The sequence below is a fragment of the Carcharodon carcharias genome, chromosome 3, assembly GCF_017639515.1.
Source record: "Carcharodon carcharias isolate sCarCar2 chromosome 3, sCarCar2.pri, whole genome shotgun sequence".
NCBI classification, from domain to species: Eukaryota; Metazoa; Chordata; class Chondrichthyes; order Lamniformes; family Lamnidae; genus Carcharodon; species Carcharodon carcharias.
In genome coordinates, this window is record NC_054469.1 from 232832856 (window position 1) to 232847915 (window position 15060).

Below are 15060 nucleotides of genomic sequence, written 5' to 3' on the forward strand. Positions count from 1 at the left end.
ATGATTACTAGTGGTTCCTGAATGAATGCAGGATGTCTTTGAGGTATGAAACCTTTGAGAGGTATAATAGGTTAGGCACAAGTGATTGGAACTTCTGTAGGTATTTTCTGACCTCTTGTCATAAGTTCAGCAATAAGAATAACATCATAATCAGGCAGTTAAGCCATTTCTCTGGGATTTCCACCCATCTTCTGCTGAAGTTACTGCGGGAGATGGCAAGAACTCCATTGGCATTCTACCCCCAAGATTTTTAATCGTACAGGATAAATATACAATACAAAATGAGAAAAAAATGTAAGTTTTGAGAATAATTATGACATAAAATTAGAAATATGAAACTATAATTTTGTGTTGTTCACACTGATCATTTTAACTTTAGTTCTGTTTTGATATAAATCTTAGAAATATCTGTTAAATTTGGCACGTAGTAACAGTATAAGCAACAATCCTATATTAAGGTGCAATTCCTCTTACCTTGCACTGTTCATATGGCGTTTCTTCAGATTCTTGATAAACAACGCTAAATGAGATGCTCTTTGGATCAGAAGAAAAGATCCAGCTAATGGTCAAACCACACTCTTCAACAACAATAAGGATCAGACTGTAGCAACTGGACTTAACAAAAAGCTCTCTATTGTTATCTCCAAACTGTCTAATCTCATCCATCTTGAGGGGTATCTTGAGCCTAAAAGGGAAAAACAAGTATGTTTGCCCTGCCAACAAGAACAACTAGCAAATATATAGCACCTTCAATGCAGTAAAACGTCCCAAGGTGTTTCTCAAGAGTGTTATCAAACAATATTTGGCATTAAACCATATAAAGAGTTACCAGGACAGTTGACCAAAAGTTTGATCAAAGTTTTACAGAGCATCAAAAAAGAGAGAGGTAGAGGCACAGAGAAACTTAGGGAGAAAATTTAAGTGATTAAGGCCTAGATTGCTGCACGCAAGGCTAGCAATGGTGGAGCGATTAAAGTCTGGAATACAATACAGGCCAGAATTGGAGGAGTGAAGTGAACTTGGAGGGTTGGAGATGTTACAGAGGTAAGACAGGGGTGTGTGTGTGTGTGGGTGAGGTGGGGGGGGTGGGGGAGAGAGCGCATGGCGGTTGGATTTGAAAACAAGGATGAGAATTTTAAAATGGAGGCGAGGTCAGGCTGTAAGCCAATATAGGTCAGCGTGCACAAGGATGATAGGTGACTGGGACTTGATGCAAGTTAGCATGCAGGCAGCAGAAGCATTCAAAGTGAACAGAAATTACCCACTCAGCAATCAGTGTAAGCTCTATTACTCAGTGCTTGTTAAATTTAACAGAATTAAGTGGTGTTTCTTTTTTTTTAAACTTTAAGAGAACATTGTGGATAGGAGGAAATCTGGCAGCAATGCCAATGTTCAGACTCCATTTGTTAGCGCATTGATCTCCAATTTGAATGACTAATCATATTACTGTTTAGTTATTCACATTTCTGATCTGAACAGATGAGGTCCAGGAAGAAACTGGAGAGGGGAAATGTATTTTGGTTTGGGTTATTGAGTTTTACATTTGCTACTGATTACTCTACTTAACTTGTCCCAAAAATACATGCCAGCAAAACTTTAAAATACTAGTACTGCACAATGATTTAAATCCAAGCACAGTTTCTAAATAAAGCGAACTTAGCTGTTGAGTGAGTAAGTGGGTCATGAAGCACTGAAATTATTTCCTGATTTAAAGTCATTCACCTTGTCCTTATTTTTATGTAACTCTTAGGCTAGGATTTTTCATTGGTCGGTGGGAGTGGCTGGTTGGGATTCCGACCGCTGCCTGCAATCGACTCCACACCGCCATTTTATGTGGACGGGCCAATTAAGGCCCATCCAGCATAGTACGTAAGCAGTGAGCGCCATCTATGTGGGTGGGGAGGAGGGAGATTCGGGTCCAGCAACCTTTCATGCACGGAGCTGCCTCAGGGGGATTGAAGCAATTGTTAAAAATAACTAAATACAGTAAAAATTTAATAAAGCATGTCCCCTCATGTGACCATGTCACATGAGATGGGACATGTTTTCATTTTTCAAAGAAAGGTTTTATTTTAATTGTAATAGCTTTAGGAAACCTCATCCCACTTGGCCTTTTCGCCTGCCTGCCAACTGTTAGGTTGAACGGGCAGCGTAAATTTGAAATTAATTAGTTCATTAATGGCCTTAATAGGCCTTCAATTATTGGCGGGCGCCCAGCTGACTCCAGCGCACGGCTGCCAAATGAAATATCGCGAGACAGCTCAATGATGTTGGGACGCACACTCGACATCATCATGCGTCATCTTACTTTCCGGTGTATCAGGCCCACCCTGCATGCTAACTGTAAAGTTCTGCCCTTGGATTTAATACTATTTCCAGTTAACAGCAAAGTAAATAACAATGTAGAAGGCAGTGAGACAGAGTTGGTTGGAGCATTGATATTTCTCCACAGTTTACTCTGAAGAGCTGGCACCTGCAAAAATTGATGTGCTACTTCACCGCCTGTGGCAGAAGGGTGTGATTACATAGCGCTGGATTTTCGCAGATACTGAAGGGGTCTCCGACTTAGCCAAAATGGCGTCGAAACCCCGATTCCTGAAGTCCCTCTCCTGAATCTGGCACCCACCATTTTCAGCAGGAGGGGAATAGGGGCAGGTCGTAGTCTGCACATCTGTGGTTCAGTGGCAGCAGCACATTTAAAAGTGTAGGTGCCTTGAAACAGATGCAATTTCCGTTAGTGGGGTGTGCAAAACGCGACTCGTGGGCTTTAGACATTTGAGCAAAAGGTCTAAAGTTGCCATCTGGAGTCATTTGGAGATGTAGGGTATGCTTTTGGAGAGGTAGGGATCCTTTTGAATAGGTCCAGGGACCACTTTTGGAGAGGTAAGGTGCCTTTTGGGAGAGGTAAATACCCTTTGGGAGATGGAAGGTACCAATTAAGATTGTTAGAATTAGATATGAATGTGCATAAAAATTGGATAAACTCGTTGGCGCTATCGAGCGGTCAAGACATCTGAATCACACAGACTGCTGTGACTACTTGCAATTTCACCAGCTGTCTGTTGACAGAAGCTTGAGGGCTTTCATCATAGAATTAGTGCTGCATGACTAACTCCACAACGTATTATTATCACAGTAAGGGGCCTGTAAGTTCACAGTCTGATTGACATCTCCAAGTGGTTATCAAGTCTTTGATGAGGGGCTATGAACACAAATATTTATTTTCATAAGGAATTAAGTACTTGAAGGAATTTAAATATAGTGAATGGATTTTTATCAATGATTTTTTTAAAAACAGTGATGTCATCAATAGGCAACTAGAGCTTTATTTTATTTCATCTCAGAATGGTTCCTGAGGTCTGCCCATGGTGGCTACTGGGTGAGTTGGCATGGAGGGTGTAAGGACAAAGGCTAGTAGGTGGGGCGGGGGTCATGGGTTAGCATGAGTTGGCACTAGGTTGGCGTAGTGGTTATAAAGGATTATGTGGGTGCGTAGAAGGGCATAGGGGCTATAATGGGTCATTGCGGGGGTGGAGGGGCATAGGTTGGTGAAGAAGGAAAGGTTTTAAAGGGGATTGTTTTAGAGAGGATGTGACAGTTAAAGGTTGGTTTTCTTAGTGTGGAGGTAAACAAGAGGACATAACTTCAAAAATAGAAGAGGAAAATGAAAATACCATTTAGACTTATTCCAGAGGCTGATGATTGGAAGGAGTAGAATACTATCAGAAGCAGAGGTACTAATTATATTAGCACATTCAAATGAGAATGGCTAAAGGCCTGGAGAAAAAATTGATAGAGGAGTATGAAAGGTACCATGGAATATGATATTTTTCAGAGACAGGGACGGATGAAGTGTAAATCTGGGCCTGTACATTTCTTTGTTCTAATCTAACTTCAAGACATTTGTATGATACTTACGTAAGTTCTCCACACTTCAACAAATTAATCTCTGCATCTTGCATAGGTTGTGTAGATCCATCTTCAGGTGGAACTCCTGATACATCTATTGACGCATTATCACACGTGGAACTTCTGAAAAAGAAAATTTGTGTCATTGGATGTGCAATATCTTGTCATGTGAACATAAATCAGCATCATTTACAGAGCTGAAAAGACTATTATTTACAGCTGACAGGGTACTGACTGCTGTGTACCTTATTTCAATATCTATCTGCATAGTATCTGAATCAAAAAGAAGTGCTGTACCATATACTGAATGCAAATATCAAGAAAAGTAGAACTTTGTTTCTGTCTCCACATTCACATAAGTTATCATATCCTAAGCTTTAGTATTCAGTTATTCAGGTCTCATATTGCCTTCATATGTTTGGCTCCTCAATTAAATTTTGGGAGACTGAAGCCATTGATCTCGGTCCCCACTCCAAACGCCATTCCCTAGCTACCAACTCTATTCCTTTCTCTGGCAACTTTCAGAGACGAAACCAGACTCTGTAACATTGATGTCATTAGCTTCCAATCACATATTTGTACCTTAACAGAGATTGCCTATTTCAACCTCTATAACATCATCTGGCTTGTCCCTGCCTCAGCCCACCTGCTGCTGAAACTCTCATTCATGCTTTTGCTACCAGTGGACTTGACTATTCTAATGCACTCCTTGCTGGCCCCCCAACATTCTACCCTCTGTAAACTTGAGGTCATCAAAAACTCTGTTGCCCATGTCCTAACTTGCACCTACTCCTGTTCACTCATCAATCACCCCTATTTTCGCTGGCCTATTTTGGCTCCCGGTCAAGCGACCTCTTGATTTTAAAATTCTCATCCTGGTTTTCAAATTTTACCCCTTTCTATGTGGTTTGTTGTCATATTTTGTTTTATAATGTCCCTATGAAGTTCCTTGGGAAGTTTTATTATATTATAAATAAGAGTTGTTGTTCCAGTGTATGAGTGTCAGCAGTTTAACTTGGCACAGTCCTGCCCTCTGGTGTTTGTGCTTTATTGCAGCTGTGTGGCACCTATGCTGTCATTCTTGGATAAATTAGAAAAACTCAGTAGCTCAGGCAACATTTACATGGAGAAAAAAATGTGTTTCACCAGCAGCCCACAATAACTGGGGTAGCTCCCAATCCCATAATTTGCAAGGGCCCTGCATACCCCTGCATGTAAATTAGCCATGTCTAGGACAGTAAGCAGTTGTGTGTGGAGGTGGAAAGGTCAGTGGTCATGACAGTGAACAAAAAATTCATGCAATATCCAGCAGGTAATTAGTAACACACAATTAACTCAAGGATAACACTAATAAGACACTGCATGCTATAATGCCCCTCTTATTCGGGAAGAGGTAGGAAAGAAGCCTGGAAAAGGAAGTTGAAGAACTAGTTGCTGTGGTCCATGTTTGGACTAAAGACATAGCAAGACCTGCTTCCTGTTCCTTTCTATGAACTCAGAACTAAATTAAAAAGCAGGACCACAGGCTAATAATTTCAGGATTATTATTTGTGCCAAGTGCAAATTTGCATAGTGACAAACAGATCAGGAAAGTAAATATATGACCTAAGAATTGGTGTAGGAGCGAGGGGTTCTATTTTATGGGAAACTGACACCCCCAGTATTTGGGAAAGATAGAACTGTACAACTGGGAAGGACTGTATGTGACCTGAACTGAGTGCAAGTCAGTAGCAGAAAAGATAAATAGGACAATAAAAAGGGTTTGGTACAAATTGAGGTGTGCAAGGGTGGGGAAACAGGGCTTGGGCAGAAATAATAAAAATGAAAGAGCCAAACAATCCCGTTTTTGGTCACTGGAGTTGCAATTCGTGATCATATAGTGAGAGTATCCCTTCAAGAAACCACATGCTGGATCTTCTTGGTGGCATTAAAATGGGAGGAAAGGCAAATTACCTCAGGATGAAGGCATTATGACTGCTGCCAGGAAAGTAGGCATTCATCAACATAGTGGTTTGAGCATGATCGCACAGCAACTGCACATTAATGGCGTAGTAGCCCTTATGTTTCCTGTATCTCTTCCTGTTGAGAAGGGGGCCTGTACAGCCTTGTGCCTGTAGCTGATGGCTCCCTGCACCATTTGGAATCTCGCTACTGTGGCAAATTCACATGCCTGTTCATCCTGCCTACCTCTGTAAATAATGAAATTGCCTTTCCTAATATATAGGGCTCCATCACCTCCTGGATGTAGTGATGGATGGTGTACTGTGAGAAGCTTGCAACGCTGTTTACCCCTGCCTGGAATGACCTAGTTAAGTAGAAGTTTAAAGTGACAGATGGCTGCTGACAGCTCCTTCATTACCCTGGTGTGAAACTGCAGGACCTGAAGGAGGCAGCACAGTTCTCTGACCACTTCTTTGTTGAATCTGAGGCACCTCTGGCATTGCTCCTGGGTGAGGTTGAGGTAGTAGAAGTGCTTCTTGAAAAGTCTAGTGGCTAAAGACTTCTGTGGTGAACCCTCCTCCTCCTCTGTGCAGAACTCCCCATTCAGCAGACACTGCTGCATTTGCCTGTCCTGTTGCAAACCCAGAGGCACTGCATCTACAGCCTTCATACCTTTTGTGGACAAGTGATATTTCCTCTGGCCTCCCTGTATGGATGCACCTAACAAAAACACTCCAAAGTACTTCCACAAACTTATCTACAGCAGAAGGAAGTCAAGAGCACCTCACCTGAATGTTGGTCCTATAAATAGTGTTGGCGGAGTGGGGATGGGGGGGAAAGGGGGGCCTTGATTTTTGCGGAGTCAGGCTGACTCTGAAGACCTTTAAAAATGGTGTGCAGGTCCCAGATGTGGAGGTTTTCAGCAAATCCATTTCCAACAAATCCATTTTTGCCAGCAAGGGGAGGGGGATGGGGTGTGAATCACCCAGGTGAGAAACCCAAACTCAGCAGGGCCATTTGAAATTAGTGCTGAGATCAAACAGACTCAATTTTTCCTGTTCCTAGGGCCTTAACCCCAACTGTAGGAGTCACAAATTTATGGAGGACTCATAATTACTCTTGAAGAGCAGATAAGGTTTGTTTAAGTGTCATGATCTTAAGTTATTTAAATCCCTGGGCCTTTAAAAATGAAAAAAAAAAACAGGGTGCAGCTTTTAGTTGGATTAAGAAAGAAGACACCGCTGCTGGAGTACATTGCTTGATAGGCCTGACTGATAGGCCATCTGGTGTAGCTTAAAAAAAATACACATATGTTCCTACAGTTTCAACAGACTTCACTGTTGACACTTTCCAAGGGCTGTTATTACAACTGAGCTCATTATCAACGCTTGGCTGAATTTCAAAAGCATCAAAATCGTTTGTCGCAGAAGACGGGCTGAATTCATTATTTAGACTGACAGTTTTAAGAGGCTGTTAAAAGATTAGCAATTGTTTGCTTTTACAACAGACTGACAATTTGAGGGGATTTAAAAGTTTTTAACGGGCTTCATGCATGAGTTTTTTCAGTAAGCGTGAAAAGAGTGACAGCTCTTTTAGATTGTTAGAAGTTGATTATTTTCATCTCCACCTGGCTCTTGAGGTCTGCTCATACTGGATACTGGGTGAGTGATGATGGAAGGGGCATGGAGGATTTAGGGATGTGTGGAGGTGGCATGGGGGTATGGAGGTATGATGGGGCATGGAAGTGGCATGGAGGTATGAGGAGGCATGGAGGGTGGGGTGGGGTGGTGGTGAGGGCCTAATATCCTTTTATACAACTAGGCTGAAATCTCAGAGAACTGAGGTGGGAATTATAACCAGTCCGCCTCCATGGCTGCCTCTGATCTGCCTCCTGATTCAATCACACCCCTGTACCCCCAGAGTGAAAATTGTGCACGTAGGGGTTGTTTCCATGTAGGTGAGTCTGTGCTTCCTGCCTCGATGGTAAAAATCTGGCCATAATGTTCAGTTGTTCACTGAGGTCTGAAATTCACGGTTGCTGTCACTGCACTGTTATCACTTCACACTTCTAGCAACTGTGTGAGTAAAATTTTTCAACACCTAATGTGCAAATTTAAGTCCAATCTGCCCTGGATCATCAAAATTTGGCCCAATATAAATAGTTAAGATTCAGAGAAAAATACAGGAAATAATAATAAAATGACTGATGAGAATACAACTGCAGTGATGAGAAACAATTTATGTGGTAAGTTTAAAGGTGTGAGAAAAACAGCATCAAGGTAAAAGGGCAGGGTGAGGTCACATAAGAGTTGTGGGTACAAATGTGTATAGCATAAGGAATAACAACAAGCAAATCAGAAGCACCAATTCAGCTTAAATGGTATTATACAGTGGTCATGATTAAAAGCTAGCCATTATTGGGAGACAAAAATTCCAAATTATAAGGTTGTTTTATTATAAAGGACAGAAAAACTTCAAATAGAGAAGTATGACTATTGATAAAACAAATCATTACAGCATTAGGATGAGGGTTGATCAGTTGTAACTATCTGGATAGCAGGAATTGAGGAATAGATAAGATGCACGACTTTGGTGGAAGTTTTCTACAGACCTCCTGACAGCTATGGTAAAGTGACAGGGGGCTGGGTTTTACACTCCCCAGCTGGTAGGTTTGAAGGTGGGAGCCTGAAAATCCAGCAAGTGGCCTACTTACCTGCTCGTCCCTGCTCCCACTGCAATTTTACCAGCAGCAAGGTTGGCATTGGATGGCCTGTCTGGCAGTGGGCCAAGTGAGATCCTTATTTTGGCAATTAATGCCAACCTAAGGGCTTCATCCTGCTGCAGGATTTAATTGGTGGCGGGTGGGGCCCAGAACAAGCAGCCAGCCAGGGTGAATTCCCTGCATGGGCTGGAGGCAGATCAGAGGCAGCCATGGAGGCGGACTGGTTATAATTCCCACCTCTCAAGAACCAACCCCCACCCCACTTGCTGGTGCCTGCCAGCTTAACACCTGGCGAGACCCCAAACACTTACAATGCAATCCAGCACAGCTTGTCTCCCCAAGCCCCAAATGCAGTAATGGCAGTGGTCATTGCTCCCATTGGTGCTGCCAGGACTGGAGAGCTGCCGGTTTCTGACTGGCCAGCAGCTGAAGCAGGATTTCCTCTCCATGAGGGGCAGAAATCCCACCTCCACTCTTCTAAGGGCCAATTAGCCATTAAATGGCTGTGGGACAGCCATTCTTCAGCTGAGGGAGCTTTCCCCCACACACTGACTTTTTAACCCCCTTAAAGCCAGCCCAAAAGTAGAGATTAGGTAAGTTTGATGCAATGCACAGCAGTTATAATTAAAAACTTCAAATGTTCACACGGACTCAAAGAACCAGATTAGCTCAAGCCTCAAAGGCAGCAAATTTCCTGAATGCATTCAAGACAGTTTTCTAGAGCAATATGTTCTTGAACCAATACGAGGGCAGGCCATACTAAATTTAGTGATGTGAGACTGACTTTGAACGGATATGGTAGAAATTGAGCACGGTAAACTGAGCCAATTTCTGAACAGACGGGTAGTGAAAGGTATTCAATGAAGTACTTGGTACCAGACCTGTACACATCCCTGAAGGAAAGGAGCTCCCCTTTCATAATTATCCAAGTTTCCTAATGACTTTGCGTTAGATGACGTGGTAAATAGTGCAGATGGGAGCAGTAAGTTGCAAAGGAGTACTGACTGACAGGTTAAATGAGTGGGCAAACCTAGCAGATGGACTTCATTGTGGTGAAGTATGAAAATAGATGTACAAGTACAGAAAATAATCAAATAGACTAATGGAATGTTGGCCTTTATCTCAAAGGGACTGGAATACAAAAGGGTAGAAGTTCTTTCTGCTACAAATATTTAAAACTTGTTAGACCGTATCTGGAGGAAGTGCAGTGCAGACTCATTAGAAGGATAGTGGAGTTAGAAGAGTTAAATTATGAAGGCACATTGAAAAGAAAAGGCTTTTATCTCCTTTAATATATGGTAGGAAATAGAGATAGTTTTAAGTGAGTTATATTTTTATTTGAGAGTGTTAGGAATGAGTTTTAGATTTAATGTTTAAGTTTGATTTGTTTTTCTGTATTTGTGTGTTAAGAAAAGGACAAGTTGAGTTTTAGTTTCATTTTAAAAGGTGAAACCTAGGGTCTAGTTTAATTTTTAGTAGAGACAGCAAGTCTAATGCTGTATATACCTACATTTCTAATGAGTTTTATGACTCTTGCGGAGAAGCTAAAGCAAACACAAGAGTAGAAATAATTGTGCTGTTGCCTAGCAACAGGGATCCTGAGAGCGAGGACACACACACACACACACAAACTAAAGAAAAAGCAGTTTAAGTTCAGTTGGTTGAAAGTAGCTGCCAGAGAGAGACTGGAACCAAGGGATAATTACCAAGTCCCAAGCTAAAGACGAAAGTCCCCAAGTCCAGGGGAGTGGAACAGGGAAGATCCCCAGCAGATAAAAACATAAAACTGTGGATGCTGGAAATACAAAACAAAAACAGAATTACCTGGAAAAACTCAGCAGGTCTGGCAGCATCGGCGGAGAAGAAAAGAGTTGACGTTTCGAGTCCTCATGACCCTTTGACAGAACTAGGCGAATCCCAGGAAGGGGTGAAATATAAGCTGGTTTAAGGTGGTGGGGGCGTGGGGGGAGAGAAGTGGAGGGGGGTGGTGTGGTTGTAGGCAAAAGCAGTGATAGAAGCAGATCATCAAAAAATACCACAGACAGCAGAACAAAAGAACACATAGGTGTCGAAGTTGGTGATATTATCTAAACGAATGTGCTAATTAAGAATGGATGGTAGGGCACTCAAGTTCCACCCTGGGATCAGGCTTGTCCAATTGTAACATCAGCTGGGATCATAACATATATAGGTTTAAGGGGTGGTCTAATTGTTTTAAGATCAAGTTGTTTAAAATGATTAAAGGATGTGATAGGGTAGAAAGAGTAAATTTAGTTCCTTTGGTCTGGGTGTCCAGAATAAGAGGGCATTGCCTTAAAGTTAGAGCTAGGCTGTGCAGGTGTGAAGTCAGAAGTACTGCTTCACACAAAGTGAAGCATAAATTTAGAATTATCTTCATAAAAATCTGTAAAAGCAGGGTAAATTGAAAATTTAAACTGAGAATGAATACAAATAGATGGGAAGCAACTGCAAACCACAAAACATTAGAAACTTGATGATGGTGTACAACAAATACCAGCAGCAGACCAGCTGTTCCAAGAGGGCCATAGTTCATTGTCCAGTTCTTCCGGTGTGGTCTGAAAGCGGGCACTCTATTTTGGAGGTATGTCACCTGCAATACAGGTCTTTAGCTGCATGGTAACAGCCACCATGAATGGAGGAAGTGTCAGCAACCAGAAAGAGAATAGTGGCTGCCTTGCTCAATACCAATCTTGGGTTAGAGCCTGATGATCCTTACATCAGCAGTCAGAAATTGATAGCAGGGAAAATTGGAACATTTAGTGAACGTTGGTGTATATTGTCTAGATTACACCACTTTCACAGAAATTCATCTCCTTTCCTCCTAACCAGACAGGAGCCAGATTTTCCATGCTACAGTGCCTTTGAAATATCACAGTCCTAAAACAACTCAACGGTTGTTTCCTAAAAAAAAAGCAATAAAAAGAAGTGCTTACTTTCTAATGCAAAGATGTTTTCAGCAACACAGGCATTACATGTTCATACGGACCATTATGGAATCTTTTAGTCATCTGGGTGTCAGACACTCTCAGGAATGCTTTAGAGTCTCTAAATCAAAGTACTGAGAAATTATAAGTAAACCATTTACTTGCTCTGGAATTCTCTCCCTAAACCTTTACTGCTCTACCCTCCTTTAAGTTGCACTGATCGCAGCTCATCTCATTGGAATAGCTGCTCTTTCCCCAGTACTAGTGCCAGGAACCCATGAATCGAAATCCTTTCTCACACCAATCTTTAAGCCACTTGTTTAATTCACTAATCTGCTTGACCCTATGTTAACTGACACGTGGCTCAGGCACAATCCACAGACATAAATAAATAACATCCATAGACATTTGATATGTAATTGATATGTTATCTCCTCAAAAAAATCAACTAGGTTCATTAGACATGACTTTGCCTTTATAAAATCATGCTGGCTCTCTCTTCATATTTTCACATTAAATATAATCAGTTCATATTTATCCCCATGTTCAGCCACTTTGACCCTAATTAGATTCTAGTAACTGAGGGACATCCACTGATAAGCCCTCCAGACACCTGAACCTCCTTTAATGCAGTATCCCAAGTGTTCTTTCTAGTGGCTCTGGTTGGTACATTGGCCTTGTTATACCGCCGTTCAGTATCATACAGTGAGTAACGGCAATAGTAGTAATTATGGTTCCCTAGCGGCTAGCTCATCAATAGTAGCATTATCTCAAATAATGATACCTGGGATTGCTCAAGTATAAGGGCTATAGTGAGCTTCCATTGGGCTGGCCTTGGTTGGTATAATTTTGAAATTATATGATACAGCACAGAAACAGGCCATTCAGTCCAACTGGTCCATTACAGTTTGCAAAATCATCGAATAGTACAGTACAGGAAGCCATTTGACCCATCAAGTCTGTGCAACACTTTTGAAGAGCAATCCAGTTGGTCCCATATCCCCTCTCCCCATATCCCTGTAATTATTTCTCCTACAAATATCCAATTCCCCTTTAAAACTGTTGAATCTACTTCCATCACCCTATCTAACAATACATTCTAAATCTTAACTACCCGTTGTGTAAAAATCTTCTTATGCCACTTTCACCTTAATTTTGTCAATCACCTTAAATCTGGGAATTCTGGTTATTGATCCTTCAGCCACTGGAAGCAGTTTCTGTTTATTTATTCTGTTTAATCCTTTATGATTTTAAACAGCTCTATCAAGTCTCCTTTTAGCCTTCACAGTCAAGGGGAACAACCCCAACTTCTCGACAAGAGCATCCTGTCACCACTCTGCATCTCCTCTCATCAGTATAGCTTTCGATTCATTTTTCCCCATGTGTTTAACTCATTCCCCTTCAATGTATGAAATGTAGTGCTTTTCTCCAAAGGAGCATAAGGCCGCACTTGTCTTCTACCTAGACTCCCTGAAACAAGGCTAGTTGCTCTCTGCTGTCTACAGAGACAATATTGGTTATCGCTGATGAATAATGCATCTGTAACCTTCTAGATACAGCAATGGGACAGCAGATTGGCTGATACAAGCTATATCTGATGTGACACCTTGGAAACCTGCAGTGGTGAAATAAGTGAAGGTTGTTGTAGATTTCACAGGAACTGAGAACATAGCTTTGTTGAGTGTTCTGATGGAGCCCAATGGAAAATTGCAAGGTTCTGGTTCTACTGAGTCCTCTGTTTCCAGGGTTTTCTAGTTGGCTTGTAAGAATGGAATTTTCTTTTAAAACAGAATCTTTCAAATGGAACAGAGATTGGAACAATGGGATCTGGGCTAAGGGGCTTGGTCAACATCACCCATAGCAGGCCCATGATAGATTTTCCAAATGGGCAGGGCAGGTGAGCACTGGGAATATGCCCATCGTGGTGCGAGTCAGCCCCATGCAAATATGTGCCTTCATGTTGCCCCTAGCTTAAAAATAAATTACTGGCTGGGGAGCTGAAAGGTACACTGGAGGACTTCAGGGGGCTTGGGAAATCACAGATAGGCAGACATCAGAGTTTCTGGCAGTCACTGGAGAGTTGGGCACTGAACATGTGCCCAAGGGGACATTTGCAGCCAATTGAAAATGGAAATGATGTTCACTTCATTGGCTCCACAAATGCTGGCAGGGTCAGCACCAAAGGGCATTGGTGGGTGCAATCCAAACATAACTGCTAGGATCATGCATCAAGGAGTTTCAGCGTTAATGTCTTTGAAGGAAGCAATTACAACATATTTAAAGAAGTGATACTGTCAGTTGTTTAAGCATTATAAATTTAAACCTTTCTCTTTGGAACTTTCAATCATTGTAACCATTTGTCACAATTAATAAGGAATACAATTCTCGAACAATGATAATTCAAGTAAACCAAATGTAGATTGAAATAATTTACCTAAGTGTTAAAATCTGTAGATTCTGCGTTTATCATTTGTGCACCTAATTTTAGATGTGTGAGATATTAATTTATAGAAGATTCTAAATTAGTAGCAGTGTGGGAAACTGTTCTATGAAACTACAAACATTCTGTTTAAAAGAACCACAGACCTAGAAATTCACTTGGGCCCAAAAACAGCTGGAAATGACACCTGCACACTCCCTAATCTGCTCACAAGACTCACTAACACAACTTTTTTCTTGCAGAAGAAGGTGACACTCAACATGAGGCAGGAGGCAATGACTGGAGGAGGCCAAGCTTGTGTGTATTTCCTTTCTCCACAGGAGGTAGGTAGATGTTGCACAGGGTTTATGCTCACCATATCCCCATTACCCTTCTATTTCACTATACATAATCCGCAGAACAAACTCCACTGTAATCAGTAATCAGTCATCTCTCCCCACCTTTCCTCAATATTGAAAGCTAACCTTTATCCTTCTCTTTTATTGTTGAAAATGTTGACATCCCTGTGCCATTTCAGGAAAAGGAGGCCAATCTTCTTGAAGATGCAGTGTCACTTGTTCCGACTTCAGCAAATACCAGTTCTGACGCTAGAGAAGGGGTCTTCACAAGGTGAATCATCAATCACAAGTGTGCAGGAGTTAGGGCAGGGGGATAGGAGTCAGCGAGTTAAAAAGTAAGATCAAATAATAGCTGTGCTGGAGAGGATTCCGATGCGGGATTTGAGGGTCCTGGCTATCAAAGAAGGCTGATTGGAATACTCCAGTGGATGCTAGATCCACTGGGTAGCCAGTCAGTGAGCTTACGTATAACGGCTCAGAATATGAAGAATTCAGCTCAAGCAGACAGGTGTTGGGGATTTGCACAGAGCATTAAGATAATTCTGTCCAACAAAGACCAAATGGATAGCTTCAAGAACACAAAGTGGTATCCATCAGAATGCAGAATTTGCTGTAGGTCTGACAGCTTCTATTACAGCTCACACTGTCATCTTGGCTCTGGGAGCCAGTACTGACAATGTACTTCTGTAGCAACTCTTGCAGTCTGTACTCAGGCAGAGCCATAGGAGTCCTGAAGCACAGTCCCAGGATAATAGCATGCTTGTG

General features: G+C 41.8%; 1 protein-coding gene across 6 annotated transcripts in view; it reads right to left on the minus strand.

Annotated features, from left to right (window-relative positions):
- fyco1a (FYVE and coiled-coil domain autophagy adaptor 1a) overlaps window positions 1-15060 on the minus strand; it is a 197237-nt gene that overhangs the window by 34276 nt on the left and 147901 nt on the right. For all 6 annotated transcript variants that reach the window (XR_005942626.1, XM_041184332.1, XM_041184336.1 and 3 more), the window contains 2 exons: window positions 3919-4032; window positions 475-685 (listed from right to left, as the gene is read on the minus strand). Coding sequence is in view for 5 of the 6 variants with exons in the window: in XM_041184332.1 (XP_041040266.1) it covers window positions 475-685; window positions 3919-4032 (325 nt within the window). In the remaining variant the exon portion in view is untranslated. The remainder of the gene's footprint in view (window positions 1-474; window positions 686-3918; window positions 4033-15060) is intronic.